This window comes from Bombina bombina, chromosome 4 (assembly GCF_027579735.1).
Source record: "Bombina bombina isolate aBomBom1 chromosome 4, aBomBom1.pri, whole genome shotgun sequence".
In the NCBI taxonomy this organism is placed as follows: domain Eukaryota; kingdom Metazoa; phylum Chordata; class Amphibia; order Anura; family Bombinatoridae; genus Bombina; species Bombina bombina.
This window is the reverse complement of record NC_069502.1, coordinates 364,743,843-364,759,781: the sequence shown is the minus strand read 5'-3', so window position 1 is coordinate 364,759,781 and position 15,939 is coordinate 364,743,843. Positions and strand designations below refer to the sequence as shown.

Here is a 15,939-nt window from a genome sequence, read left to right as displayed (position 1 = left end):
AGTTCCTCAGTAGCCACATCCCATTGTAAAAGATTTCTAAGCAGCATATCAGTATGTCTGTCCCGGGACAGCCAAAGGGATGAGCCTTGTGCACTCTCATGTTATTTCCCTATTCATTGTAAGGAAGTTTACAATGAAATCTCAAGAGAGTTAAGTCAAATCTCAACACAGTAAAAGAGTTCATGACCTCAGCACTGTTGATGCTGATTGGCTGTTCATTTCTTCATTATTATTTTTTTTTACCTGCAGCTGAGCAACAGCTGAGTATAACTTTTTACACAGAACTTACTCTGCTGAGCTGAGAAAGTTGTGAGGTAAAATATCTTCCTTTTTTACACAGAGATGCTCAGGTGAAATTTTCCTGTCAGCTTTTTACAGTTATACTGCATCAGTTTCAAGTGATTTAGCATATGAGTATTATGTCCCTTAAGTAATGGAGTTTGTATGTAGAGGGGGGTAAAATAAGCAGATCAGCTGTTCCTGCAGATTAAGTCCATTTGAATGGGCATGATATTTAACCCATGGGTTGTGTTTTCTATGAGCAAGACCAAGTATATCAAATGCAAGAAAGCAATTTACCATACATTTAATACTCAGAACTAGTAGAATAGCTCCTCAGATGCATCACATAAATATATATGATCTGATATAAGACATCAGATGCAGGCACTTCAGCTCTACTGTGCCAGCTATATGTAAGATCTCAGATCATATAAATGCCTCTACAGTCTCCCTTATGCCAGCTATATACTCAAGCAACATATCAGAAATATGGCCTGTGCTTCCCCATTATGCCAAATATATTTCAACAGAAACCTTTGATTAGATGTACTGGAACTTCAGTTATATCAAGAATATGCCCAAGTGAGAGATCAGGTCAGGGATAAGGTGATAAGAGTGCTAGGCCTGATAGCCATTCAGCTAAAAGGACAGTAAAATCTATGAGAATGTAATATAAAATGCTTTCTTTTGGATAGGATAACAATTTTGCAATATAGCTTCATAATTTATTTTTTAGAAGATTTCAGATCATATCAGATCCCCCTTTTACTTTAAAGGGACACTAAACACAATTTTTTTTTCTTTCATGATTCAGATAGAGCATGCAAATTTAAGCAACTTTCTAATTTACTCCGACTATAAAAAATGTTTTCATTCTCTTGCTATCTTTATTTAAAAAGCAGGAATTTAAAGCTTAGGATCCAGCCCATTTTAGGTTCAGCACTCTGGATAGTGCTTGCTTATTGGTGGCTACTGGTCTAGCTCTTAAGCTTTACATTCCTGCTTTTTAAATAAAGATAGCAAGAAAACGAAGAAAAAATTATAATATGAGTAAATTAGAAAGTAGCTTGAATCATTAAAGAAAAAAAAAATTGGGTTTAGTGTCCCTTTAATTTTGCAAAAAATGCACATTCTAGTTCTGAAAAATGAAAGAGCACAAGACATGCTTTACCCTGAAACATATATCTTTCTAATCTGCTATTTGTTACCTTTTCTGCTGAGGCCAAAAAAATGGAGATTTTGTTAACACAATGACAGGGACAAGGGACACTGAACCCAAATTTTTTCTTTAGTGATTCTGATAGAGCATGCAATTTTAAGCAACTTTCAAATTTACTCATATTATCAAATTTTCTTCATTCTCTTGGTATCTTTATTTGAAAAGCAAGAATGTAAGTTTAGATGCCGGTCATTTTTGGTGAACAACCTGGGTTGTTCTTGCTGATTGGTGGATAAATTTACCCACCAATAAACAAGTGCTGTACAGGGTCTGAATCAAAAATTGGCTAGTTCCTTAGCTTAGATACCTTCTTTTTCAAATAAAGATAGCAAGAGAACAAATAAAAAATGATAATAGGAGTAAATTAGAAAGTTGCTTAAAATTGCATGCTCTATCTGAATCACAAAAGAAAAAAATTGGGTTCAGTGTGCCTTTAAAGGGATAGAAAAGTCAAAATTAAACTTGCATGATTCAGATTTTAAATTCCCTTCTATGTTCATATGTGCTTTGTTCTCTTAGAATCCCTTGTAGAAAAAAAAATACACACATATACTAGTGTGAGCTAGCTGCTGATTGGTTCCTGCACATATTTGTCTCTTTTAATTGGCTAACTAGATGTGTTCAGCTAGCTGCCAATGTTTCTTCAGCAAAGGATAAGAAGAGAATGAAACAAATTTGAAAATAGAAGTAAATTAGGAAGTTGATTAAAATTGTATGTTCTATCTGAATCACAAAATAAAAATGTAATGTTTCCTGTCCCTTTAAGTCCACACTGGCCTCTCCAAATAAGTATAGAGGTGGGTGGAGTTTGACCACTGAAAAATAATTGCAGCAAACAATGTCCTAATAACTTGGGGCTAGATTACAAGTAGAGTGCTAAATTATTGCGCGCCCGCAAACGGGCACATAAGCATGCACTGGTATTACAAAATGGAGCACTAATATTGCTTTCTTGAAAGCGATATTTAGCATTCCACTTGTAATCTGGCCCTTGGTGTTTCAGACAAGGGGGTCGATTTATTAAGGGCCGAATGGCCCCTAATGCTGCTGTTTCCGTGCAAGCCTTCTGGCTCACTGGAAACAGGAGTTAAGTCCGCTGCTCCTTAACTCGTACTCCTCCTCTGAGGCGGCAGATATCAATCCGCACAATATTATACGATCGGGTTGATTGACACCCCTGCTAGCAGCCAATTGGCCGCAAATCTGCAGGGGGCCGCATTGCACAAGCAGTTCACAAGATGATAAAAGCCGACAGCGTATGCTGTCAGCATTCATCAATGTCTGGCGGACATGATTCGCTACAGCAGATCATGTTCGCCAGACACTTGATAAATCCTCCCCCAAGGTGTTTACTGTCCCTTTAAATTATAAATAGAGTTTGAACTATGAAAGAGGTGGCAGAATCAGCAGTAAGAAGCGGCTGTTAACAGGGCGGCATGTAGCATACGGCATGTAGCAAACAGCATGTGGTATATGGCATGTAGCATACGGCATGTAGCATACGGCATGTAGCATACGGCATGTGGCATACGGCATGTAGCAAACAGCATGTAGCATACGGCATGTAGCATACGGCATGTAGCATACGGCATGTGGCATACGTCATGTAGCATACGGCATGTGGCATATGGCATGTAGCATACGGCATGTAGCATACAGCATGTAGCATACGGCATGTGGCATACGGCATGTAGCATACGGCATGTAGCATACGGCATGTAGCATACGGCATGTGGCATACGGCATGTAGCATACGGCGGCTCCTGCTGTTGCTTGCCCTGGGTTTTGTACCTGCTGCACCAGATATTATTATGCTCCTGGTTCCGTCTCTATACTAAACAGATATACTGTATGTATTCAGTTTGTGGCATATTTATAATTATATTACATTGTAATAAGAAGTAAATATATATTTATAAATATGAATTTGGTTCCATACAGTTCACCAAGGCTCCCTTTTTTTCTACCACTATCTACTAAATGATTGTATTTATTTATTGTTATAAAAGATATTAACTAGTGTATAGTAATACAACTGATTATAATGTATTGCTTAGCTATGCCAGACAACTTGATCCAGACATATACAGCGGCATGTGAAGAACTCAAGATGCCTGATAATCCCTTTATTGCAGAAATGCTTCAACGACTAGAAAAAGAACAGTAAGTAAATAATAATTAAATGAAACTTACATAAATACACTTTTGTATACAGCAGATGCTAAGAATCCATTGCTCAGAGGCAGAAACAGACAACTCCTATAGCTGTGTTGTCTGATAAGGACAAGTCTCCATAAGCCTGATGAGAACATTGGATTTATTTAGCACAGTAACATTTTTTTGTTCAAAATACAAATAAAACTGTAATACTTTTTACAATACTTTGTGTTACATGGAATAAGTACACTTTACCTACTGAGCTACAGTGTTCTCAGAGCAGTATTATTGCTTTACTATAAACTGGAACACATTACAATGTATTAGTGTTTGTTGGTGCCATGCAATATCATTTGGCAGAAGTGTTTTTGGTGCAGTCAGTGGATGGTGATAAAATGCAATAAAAACAGACTCTGCTCTCAGTTGTTCACAGACTCTGCTGCAGCAGACGTGACCTCAGGTGAGATGTCACATGATTAGTGACCTTACTGATGATGTACAGTGCCATAAACAAAACTAGTAGGAGTACTAGATGTAAGTTGTATGCAGTGCAGTACATAGTTATTATATTATGCATTGAATACAAAAGAGAAGCCAGAGAATAAAGCAACATGGTACATTTCTATGTTCTGTTGAGCTAAACACCAAATACCTACATTACTAACCTTTTAAACAGTGAGTTATTTTCATTTTACAAGACATGTTAATTCCTTGCCAATCTAGGGAAGCAAGTAAATACATCTCTATTAAAAACTCTCCTTTTATTTACGTTTATGTATGTATATAAACAAGATAAATACATGGGACTGTAAGCCAAAAGGTCCCCAAAAGGACATTCTAATGAAAGTTATTGCTCTAATTCATTATCACTCAGTATTTTGCATTAGTGCCCTTAGTTTACTTTGGTTAGATTACAAGTGGTGCACTAACTTTTGTGCGCAAGCCTTTTTACGGGCAACAGAAAGAACGCTCGTGTTACAAGTTGAACGTAAATGCAAATGTGAGAGTGCAATCAAATTTAACTCGCATTGGGATAGCGCAACTGAAGACCTCGCATAAAGGTTTAGGGATAGATAAAAAGTTGCATCAAACATTTATAAATCTAGGTTACAACATGGCAGCAGCCATTACTTTATAAAGATTAAAAACTTACCTGTATTTCTTCAGTATTTAAACAACAAATATAATAAAAAACCGTTTCATGCTAATCTTTTTCTTTGAATGCATCATCATGTCTAGCAGTTATTTAGGGCCCGATTCTATACAGTTCTCTGGGCTGGTGAGATTCTATAAGAATTCTCTTAAGCCCTTCTATTTACCTGGTGGAATTATAAAAAGCCACTTTTTACCCTGAAATCAGGGCGTCTCGCTATGGGGCGTATACTGCATTTTTATATGGGGAGGAGATACATACATTACAAAAGTGCACAATACAATTCATATTTTAAGAATCATACAAAATGAATAATTGAACCATTCACACATAAACATGCAGGAACAAAAATTGTATTTCTCTCAAATCCCAGCGCAATTCTATAAACATTTTCGCTCTACAGTTCTCACAGTTTTTTTCTCACAAATTGAAAGGTGGTGAGTTTTGACCAAAATACTCAAAACACTAATTTCTTTGCGTATTTATGGTACAATGCACTGAAAATAATTTATTTTGTATTAGACGTAATATTCAAGTGTAAAAACATGCCGGATACTTCCTCTCTACCTCGCCATCCTTTGCGAACTCCTACCTAGCAAAGAGCTCTTATTATTTGTATTTGAGACATCTCGCCACTCGCAGGGACAGACCCTTTTTTTAGCATTCCATGAGGGCTGCCCCTGCAAGTGTTGATGGGGAAAACCATGCATACACCAGTAAAATTTATATAATTAGTGTTTATTGACCCTTTAATTTCTGCATTAGACTGTCCTTTTAATGAATTTGCTGTTTCAACACAAGTGTCCATTATAAATGATACCCAAATGTTGAAGCACTTGAAAGTGATGCAGCATAGCTGTAAAAAGCTGACCAGAAAATATCACCTGAACATCTCTATGTATAAAAGAAAGATATTTTACCTCAAAATGTCCTAAGTATTCACAACCAATTGCAAAGGACTTTAAGCAGCAGATCAGTATGTCTGTCCCGGGACCGGCAAGGGAGTGATCCTCGTGCACACTTGTGTTATTTCCCTATTCAGTTTAAGGAAGTTTACTATGAAATCTCATGAGAGTTAAGTAAAATCTCATAAGATCACAGTAAAAGAGTCCATGACCTCAGCACTGCTGATGCTGATTGGCTGTTGTTCATTTCTTCATTTCTTTTTTGTTTTACCTGCAGCTGGAAAGCAGCTGAAGTATAACTTTTTACACAGAACTTAATCTGCTGAGCTGAGGAAATTGTGAGGTAAAATACCTTCTTTTTTTACATAGCGATGCTCAAGTGATATTTTCTTGACAGCTTTTTACAGTTATGCTGCATCAGTTTCAAGTGATTTAGCATATGAGTATTATTACCCTTTAAGTGAAGAGATCAATTTGAGCATTCCTGGCTTAGCCTCTGGCACAGTAATTTTATCTTATATATTGTTGATTTTTTTCCTATGAGACTTTTGTTTGCCTAACCAGCAAAACTTGAATTGGACAAGCGTTGAGTTTGAAATGCTAAAAATTCAATGGCTCCTTTACTGCTATGTAAACCCCACCCCCAAAAAAGTCTACTATTCTTAGGAACATAACTATGCAGTGAATGATGGTCTGAAATGTAAGATATTCCCTGAGGAATATTTTGCAATATGTTCCAATCAGCCAATAGGATTGAGCTCTCATTTTATTGGCTGTTCCAATCAGCCAATAGGATGAAAGCTCAATCCTATTGGCTGATTGCAACAGCCAATAGGATTTTTCCCCCTTTAATTCCTATTGACTGATAGAATCTTTCAGCCAATAGGAATGTAAGGGACGCCATCTTGGATGACGTCACTTAAAGGGAACCTTTATTTTCCAGTGACGACCGTAAGAAGAGGATGCTCCGCGCCGGATGTCTTGAAGATGGACCCGCTCCGCGCCGGATGGATGAAGATAGAAGATGCCATCTGGATGAAGACTACTTTCCGCTTAGATGAGGACTTCGCCGGGTGGATGAAGATCAAAGAGGCCTCCTGGATGAAGACTTCTTGCTGCTTGGATGAGGACTTCGCCGGCTGGATGAGGATGATGTCCGGACTTCCATAACTGTAAGTGGATCGTCGGGGGTTAGAGTTAGGTTTTTTTAAGGGTTTTTTGGGTGGGGTTTTTTTTAGGTTAGGGTTTTGGGCAATGTAAAAGAGCTAAATGCCCTTTTAAGGGCAATGCTCATCCAAATGCCATTTTCAGGGCAATGTTTAGCTTAGGTTTATTTATATAGGTTTTTATTTGGGGGGTTTTGTTGGGTGGGTGGTGGGTTTTACTGTTGGGGGGTGTTTGTATTTTTTTTTAAAGGTAAAAGAGCTGATTTCTTTGGGGCAATGCCCCGCAAAAGGCCCTTTTAAGGGCCATTGGCAGTTTAGTGTAGGCTAGGGTTTTTTCTATTTTGGGGGGCTTTTTTATTTTGATAGGGCTATTAGATTAGGAGTAATTCGTTTTTATTTTTGATAATTTCGTTTTTTATTTTATGTAATTTAGTGTTTATTTTTTTGTAATTTAGTGTTTATTTTTTTTGTAATTTAGAAAATTGTATTTTATTAATTTAATTTATTTCATTTTATTGTAATGTTTTTTTTTTTAGTGTAAGGCAGGTTAGGTTTTATTTTACAGGTAAGTTTGTACAGTATTTATTTTAACTAGGTAGTTAGCAAATAGTTAATAACTATTTACTAGTCCTAGTTAAAATAAATACAAACTTACCTGTGAAATAAAAATAAAATCTAAGCTAGCTACAATATAACTATTAGTAATATTGTAGCTAGCTTAGTTTTTTTTTTTACAGGTAAGTTTGTATTTAGTTTTGAATAGGTATTATTTAGTTAATAATTGTAAGGTTTATTTAGATTTATTTTAATTATATTTAAGTTAGGGGGTGTTAGGCTTAGGGTTACGTTAGGGTTAGATTTAGGATTAGGGTTACGTTAGGGTTAGGATTAGGGGTTAATATATTTATGTAGAGTTAGTGATGTGGGAGGTCAGAGGTTTAGGGGTTAATAATATTAGGGGTTAATAATATTTAAATAGTGTTTGCGATGCGGGAGGGCAGTAGTTTAGGGGTTAATAGGTTTATTATAGTGGCAACAATTTCGGGGAGTGGCGGAATAGGGGTTAATACATTTTAATTTTGGCAGCGATGTCCGGAGCAGCAGATTAGGGGTTAATAACTTTATTATAGTACAACAACTAGTTAAACTAATTGTAAAAGGAAGTACAATAAAGTTTAAGAGCAAACAGTTCCACAATCATCTCATAAATGTTAACTCTGCAAAATCTGTAATTCTCAAAGTGTTAAAAAAGTTCCATATCATTCATACATTATACCTTTTATTAGAATCAACTAGGAACACACACGCATACAGTAGCAAAGGCTACAATATTAAAAACACTTGAACTCTGTAGATTACAAAAATAGTAATTGGATATAAGGAGTATTATAAATAATGTCACACAGTCCTCAGTCAGGTTAATATTACAATAAACTAAGCCCTTACAATCCGAGGGCTGAATTAATTTTAAGCTGTTATTATTAAAGACTAGAGGCTGAGAACATAAATGCTATAGAATATTATTAACCATAATTTACCACAAGAGTAAGCAAATTAAAAAGCGAACAAGAGAGACAAAGCTGCTCTTGTCGGACCCCTGACGCGCGTTTCACAAACGTTTCCCCTCTGAGGAAGCGTGTATAGCGTTTACAGCTATACACAAAATACTGCATTCAGTGCATAGAAACCACACTTTATACAGCAGGGCTCATGCAAGTAAAAAACAGAACAATAGCAAAAGCATTTTATAAGACACCAAACCTCAGAGGAGTTAGTTTAGAACACTCTGAAAATCACTGTATATTGCATGTAGTGCTGCTGTTTAAACATTATCTCAGTCATCTCAACACAATCATTGAAAGAAAAGTTAATTTTAATGAACTATTCAAGTACTTGGTGTATTGATTTGGGACTTGGTCTTTGTTCAAACAAATACACGTAGAAGATTATTGCATACGGTTTTCAAGTTACTGCCTGCTCACACCCCAGCTGCTAGAATCCTGTAAGAATATGCAGAGGATGCTGAGGTAAGGAGAATGTGAGTCGAAATTAGTGAGGCAGTGCCGTTCCTCTCAGGAATTTGACCCAGGGGAGAACACAATACCTTTCTACCACTGACAACATTTTAACCTATCTGCACTGTCTTACCAGAGCCAAAAATGCCAGTCTTCTCAATCGATGGTACATCTGTATTGGAGTCTGCAGGGAAACAACTCCCACATGGTGCACGGCCACCCTGCTCCGCCCCCTCATGCTGTCCTACCAGTACAGAAACCCTTGCGCAGGCTATAACCATGTATTGCGAGCAGGCTTTTAAATAAACTTTTTTACAGTTTCAAAATAAGTAAACTAGATGCACCATGCATAGTAAATTTATATAGGCAGGCGCCCCTCTCTTCAGTGCGCCTGTAGACATATGCCTACTGTGCCTAATGGGAAATCTGGCCCTGGCGGTACACCTATACCTACAAGTCTTGTAATAGCAGCGTTAGGGAAAAAGCAGCGTTATGAAGCATAACGCAGCTTTTTCACTAATCACGCAAAACTCGTAATCTAGCTGAATGTTCTCTGCATCCTTGGTTTGGTTTTTGTGTTCTAAAATGCAAACAAAAGTCTATATTTATTTTAAAAAATAACTATTACTTTTATGATTACAGTACTGTACTGTCTTTGTGATGGTACTATGTATACAAAAGTAGTAATATAAAACTACCTATAGGTTACATGTATACGCTGTATTATGACATGTAAACATTGCCTAATGACATAAGATATTGTTGTTTGACACTTGGTCCCATCCCCTCTCCAAGCTGTCCCAATTTACAGATGCAAATATATAAATATTCTGAAATCCAAACTAATCCAATATCCAAAACTTTTCCGGTTCCAAGCAATTTGAATAAAGGTTTTTGTTTCTATATTTACATTTGTTTACATTTTGTTATATAATATTTTGCTGCTGCTAGTTATTTTTTTTTTTCTTTTGCTTTAATGCCTAATTAAGAAGCTGTTTAAACATATTACGCTTTATATTTGCAGAGAATATTCGTCAGCTTTAAATATATGTGGGAACAATCGTCTGGTACCAGTGATAAGAGTAACAGATAAGGATTTTCTTGCTATTTCCTATGTTTTGAACCAGAACAGTTTCATTACACGTAGGTTTTGTGTGTTTAGTAAAAAACAAATGTATAAAAGTAACTTGTTTATTTTGTTCTCTATATTGTGTAACAATATGCATGTTTATATATGTGTTTACATAGGCAGCTCTACCATTAAGCCAAATGAGGGGTCGCCTAAGGCCTTACTTAAATAGGGGCCTCACAGTGTGCCTCTTTCTTCATATGGGGATTTTTTAATGTGCGCCATGTGCATGGCACATCAATGAGTAAAAAACACTGTTGGATAATTGACATAGAAGCATAGGAAATACCTGTGAGATCTATCCCTGACTTTCTGCCGGTTACCTGACTACATGTACCAAAATGCAGTGAAGCAAAAAGAGAGTTGTGGTTGAGAGGTTATATTGTGCACCCTCCTATCCTGCATGTCTAAATGCAACCCCTGTTGTGCCTTTAGTGTCTCAAAACATGAATACCATGCAGGGCAGTTATGGTGCACACAGCAAATAGATATATGCAGGGGTGATTGAAAGGAGGAGAGAAGAGATTAGCGTGATCAGCTGAAGCCCCTGAGGATGTGAGAATTAGCTACACACTGCTTGAAGAGAAGCAGGGAGCATGAGATAGTCTGTTTGAGTGAGCTCCAGAGGATAATCCTTTCCGTAATGCTGATAATGATTAAAAAAAATACTTTTCTCTCTCCTCCTCCCTTCTCGCTCTTTCTATTCACTATCTCTCTCTTTACTCTTTCTCCACACCCTCCCTCCTTCTCTTCAAGCTCTCTTTTCATGTGATCCTTATCTCTTTCTGCTCATCTCTATTCAATAAACACTCTCTCCCCTTTCTTTTCTGTTTTTCTCTATTCTATTTCTCACCTTCCCTCTATTCAATCTCCCTTCTCTCTCTCTCCCCTATCTCTGCCTCCTTTTTCCCTCTTTTTCACCTCTTTCTCCCTTATTTTTTTCACTCTATCCTCTCTATTTACTCTTCTTCCTCTATACTCTCTCTTCTTCTATCCTTCTCCAGTTCCTTTTTCACGCTCTCTCATCTCTCCCCACTCTCTTCTTCTCTATTTTTTCTCTCTCTCTCCACTCCTCTTTTCTTTCTTTGTACGCTATCTTTTCATTCTCTCCTCCTTTCTCTTTCTCTCTCTCTACTCCTTCGCTCTATTTTCTGTCTCTCTACTCTCTTTTTTATTTCCCTCTTCACTTTCTCTCCAATCTCTCATTCTCACTTCCCTTTCCATATTCTTCTCTTTTTCTCTTTCCTCTCTTCATTCTCTTTACTCTATTATTTATCTCTCTCCTCTATTAAAATTTGCCTCTATTTTATTTGTCTTCTTTCTGTCCATTCTTTCTCTGCCTTCTTTTCTCTCTCTATTTTTTACTATTCTTTTTCCTCACTGTTCATTTTCCTTCTTTCCCCAATCTCCAATCTACCTAACCTCTTGCTTCCTCTTTTCTTTACCCTCGCTATTCACTCTCCATTTTTTCTATTTCTACCTTTTTGCTCTACTCTTTCAGCTAAATTCAGAGCAATTCATGTTCAGATTTATCTGGTTAATTTTTGCATTTTGTTTTGCGTTGAGGGGCCTCATATTTGAGCCTTGCCTAAGGCCTCACTAACTCAAAAGCTTCCTCTGAGTATATATGCAGAGTTAGATTTACTTAATTAGTGGCCTTAGGTATAGTAGCAGGGGTGGCACATAAGGTCTCTTATGTTGGGGGTTGTAATTAGGATTTACTGTAGGGGGCAGGGGTGCAAAGGTTTAGGGGTGAATTTTGGGGGTAGCACCCTGTATGGTTAGGGTTTATTGCGTCTAAGAGGCTTTTGGTTAGATTTTAATAGCACTGGTCTGAAAATAAGATGTATAGGCATAGAACTGACAAATATATAGGGGACAATTTATCAAGCGATGGTGGACAGGCGAGTACATATACGCCCCTGCCTGCCGCAGCTCGCCTCTGGCAGGCTGAATACCGCTGCTGACATTCAGCATTGCACAAGAGTGCTATTTTGTGCTCTTGTGCAATACTACCCCCTGCCTGGGCACAGCCAATCACGAGCGGGCAGGAGCTGTCAACTCCCCGGTCGGCCGAGATGCAGAGATAGAAATTCTCCACCTAAGAGGTTAGGGAAGCAGCAGTCTGATGACCACTGTTTGATAAATACTGACTGCAGGTTCTCTTGCGAGGCGTGAGGTGAAGGCAGGCGAAGCCTTTGATAAATCGACCCCATAATATAGGCACCAGTACTTATAAAAATAGAGATCAGACAGTTTCAAGAGGATGATACTTAAATGCCACCTAAATGGAGCAAGTATTATTTAGTGCCAATCACTGTCAATAAAAATATAGTGGGATTTTGACAAAAATGGAGAGAGTATAAAAAATAGCTGTTTTTTAATATTGTCTCCTATCACCAACAACTTTGAGATACTGATTTATAATATTTAATATTTCTTGAACTGCTCAGTAATCATCATAATAATTTAGCCATGTATCTTTAATATTACATAAGCGTTTTTTTATTGTGGCAGGGGAAATAAAGCATGTGGTACTTGAGCACCATTTGAGTAGTTGTCATAACACTCATGATAATTTAATTAAAATGCAAATCGGACAACAGTCTAATGCGTAGCATCAATTCAAGTTATTTATATAGCTGTTTTAATACAATATGGTCCATCATTAGGTGATATTTCAAACTGTAGCACACATTATGGCAACTGTTTATATAAAACCTCAGACAATTCTCATGCTTCTATAACCCCCCCCATAAAACTTAGTTTTCAAACTGTTGACTGAAAGGCAAAATGGAAATGAAATAGAAATTAAAATGGAAAAAAAAATTAATAAAAAAAAAAAATTACAGGATCTTAAAAGACTAATAAATGCAATAGAAGTGCATAATTAACACGTGCATATTAAAAAGACAATGCAATAACACTTACTCTGAATTTCACAAAAGCAGTAGGAGCTGGTGCCTCAAAAATGTGCATATAAAAAGATTGTGCAATTTTTAATAATGGGAGTAAATCTGAAAAATTCTTAAAACTGTGTGCTCTTTCTGAATCATGAAAGTTTAATTTTGACTTGAGTGTCCCTTTAAGAAAAGCATTATAGTATGTTATACATGTTATGAATCTGAATTGTACTTTTTTCAGATCTCGACCTAAGATACAACAATATAACCGATAACGGAGCAGTCTACATTGCAAAATTCCTCCAGGTATCCTTTCTGTTACATTATATATGATAATAATGCCAGTGTAGTATGTCTGCTTTTCATTGGCTTACTAGCGGTATCCTTATCTAGAGCGGCACAGGAGCATTGACTATTTATTTAACTGATTTGTAGGATGTAAACACATAGTAAAAAAAAGTAATCTGTTTAAACCCACTTCACATGCTCACGGGCTAATCACAGTGCACCCGACTGTGCCATTCAACTAAATGTTGCTCTTGTGCAAGTTAGGCTGTCAGCTGGCAGAGTTACCCTGCATGGGAGAACGTTACGTTTAGTTGAATGGCCCAATCAGGCCGCTGTGATTAGAGACCAAGCCTGTTACATAGTTTTTTTTTTTGTTTTTTTTTCAAAAAGATTTTTATTGAAAGATAATGGTTTACAAAGTAGAAAAAACGACCAACAACAAGAATCGTACAAATATGCGATATATGATACACACTTTGATGTTTAACTGAAATTTTTCCAAATGATAAAGGTTGTCACATATCACAATCGGCAAATTGCAAAAATCATACCATATATGAGAACGGTAACATAAACATCATTATATATTCCTATGTTGACCTTCTATTATATGAGAAGTATAGAAAGAAAGAGAGAAAGTGGGATGTAAGGGAAGGGAAGAGGTCCAAGGTGTTTGTGATTCACAATTCGGATTTGCTGTCTGAATCCGTATAATGTCCAGTTGACCTACTGTAACTGAACTCCGCTCCACAGGTCTATGAGCCCCTGATGGAATTGTATGTTGTTTGTTGTTAAATAGTGTAAGCATTCTAATTGCAGTATAGCTGTTGTCTGTGAGTACCAGTCTTGGATTATCGGTGTTGCACTGGATTTCCACCTCTTAGGAATTAATTTCTTAGCACTGTTTAGCATTATTAGGAGGATAGTTTTGTGCAACTTGTTTTGTAATTTCGGGATCTTTATGAACATCAGAAAGTGGAAGTTAGGCTCGATGGTAAAACCCAGTACAGATGAGATAGATCTAAATATAGCTCTCCAGAACTCTGCTATATAAGGGCACTCCCACCATATATGCTGTATCGTGCCCACCTGTCCACATGCTCTCCAGCATCCATCACTAATTTAAGGGTTGGATTTATGCAGTCTGAATGGTGTTAAGTACCATCTGCTAATAAATTTGATATGCATTTCCTGTGTCGTGGCAGATGCTGAGGAAATTGCAGCCATTCTAACTGACTCAATCCATGTTTTTGTGTCAAATTCAATATTTAGTTCAACGTTCCATGATCGCACGTAATTTGTGGTAATAGTAATATTTTATATATTAATGAAATAGTATGTCAAGGCGGAGTTTCTTGTATGCACAGTTATTCAAAAGGTATAAGATCTCTTTGCATTTCAGATTTTTGTCTATGTGTAGCTATATAATGTATTAATTGCATACGAGTTAACCACAAGGGGAACGTTTTCGCGTCCCATTGCTGTAATTTCTCTAATGGAGCTATTGTCCCATTCTCTATTGCAAAATACAATGTTCCCTCTTTCAGTTTGTATGGGGGCTTATGGGTGATTCTTGTGTTTCCCAACGGCAAGTCAGTGTTTTCTCTGATAGGAAGAAGTGGGCCAACTCTAGTTGATACATGCGGGTTAGTGGCTATGGTCTTGTCCCATTCTTTAAATATTTCAAATATGCTGGGGTAGTAGTGTATTGTATCTGGGCGCTTTCTGGGTTCAATCCACACAAGAGATGCTGAATTGCCCCTCTTAAGTATATGATTATCTAGTTGGACCCATGCCTTTTGACCGGTATTGTGGCTCCACTCCAATATCTGCTGCAACAAAATGGCTCTTCTATATAGAGCCAGATTTGGTACTCCCAATCCTCCCCGCTCTCTAGGTAAGAACATAGTCCGCCTTTGTACTCTACTTCTCCCCCCTCCCCATATAAAATTGTCAACTATGTTTTGTAGTTGTCGTAAGAACTGGTTGGGTAGGGGAATTGGCAAAGTCTGGAACAGATACAGTAACCTAGGTAAGATGTTCATCTTTATGATGCCCACTCTGCCCAGCCACGAAAGTGGCTTGCAGTTCCAAGAACACAAATCATCAATAATCTCCTTCTTAAGCTGTGAATAATTGTGTTTAAATAAAGAATTTAGTTTGGCTGTTAAAAAGACACCCAGGTACTTTATCTTCTCTGAGGCCAGCGTTAAACCATAATCTGTAGCTATTTGGTGTATGAGGTGTGGAGGGGAGGTAATATTAAGTAGCTCTGATTTGGTCAAATTTAAGTGAAAGTTAGAGACTTGGCCATATCTCCGTAACTCTGATAACAATTATGGTATGGAATATGTTGGTCAAGGTAAACAGTATGTCGTCTGCATACATCATCAATTTATGTTCTCTCTCCCCTATTTGTATACCCTCAATTTTTGCGTTGAGTCTAATTTTTTGGGCCAGGGTTTCGAACAAAAGGAGGAACAACAGGGGGGATAGGGGGCAGCCCTGACGGGTTTCGTTGGAGATAGAGAATGAGTCTGACAATGTATCGTTCACTTTTACCTTAGCATTGGGGCCTGAGTAAAGGGAAAAAAAACATGTGTAGAAAGTTATCTCCCATATTCATGTTGGACATGGTTTCTCTTAGAAAAGACCAATCCACCCTATCAAAGGCCTTCTCTGCGTCGGATGCGAATAGGGTCAGTGGATAATTATGGCAGTT

General features: G+C 37.3%; 1 protein-coding gene across 1 annotated transcript in view; it reads left to right on the top strand.

Moving 5' to 3' along the window:
* The first annotated feature begins 3,560 nt into the window (after positions 1 to 3,560).
* LRRC34 (leucine rich repeat containing 34) overlaps positions 3,561 to 15,939 on the top strand; it is a 57,978-nt gene continuing 45,599 nt past the window's right edge. Inside the window, exons 1-3 of the mRNA XM_053709029.1 lie at positions 3,561 to 3,664; positions 9,922 to 10,040; positions 13,171 to 13,235. Coding sequence (XP_053565004.1) covers positions 3,561 to 3,664; positions 9,922 to 10,040; positions 13,171 to 13,235 — 288 coding nt within the window. The remainder of the gene's footprint in view (positions 3,665 to 9,921; positions 10,041 to 13,170; positions 13,236 to 15,939) is intronic.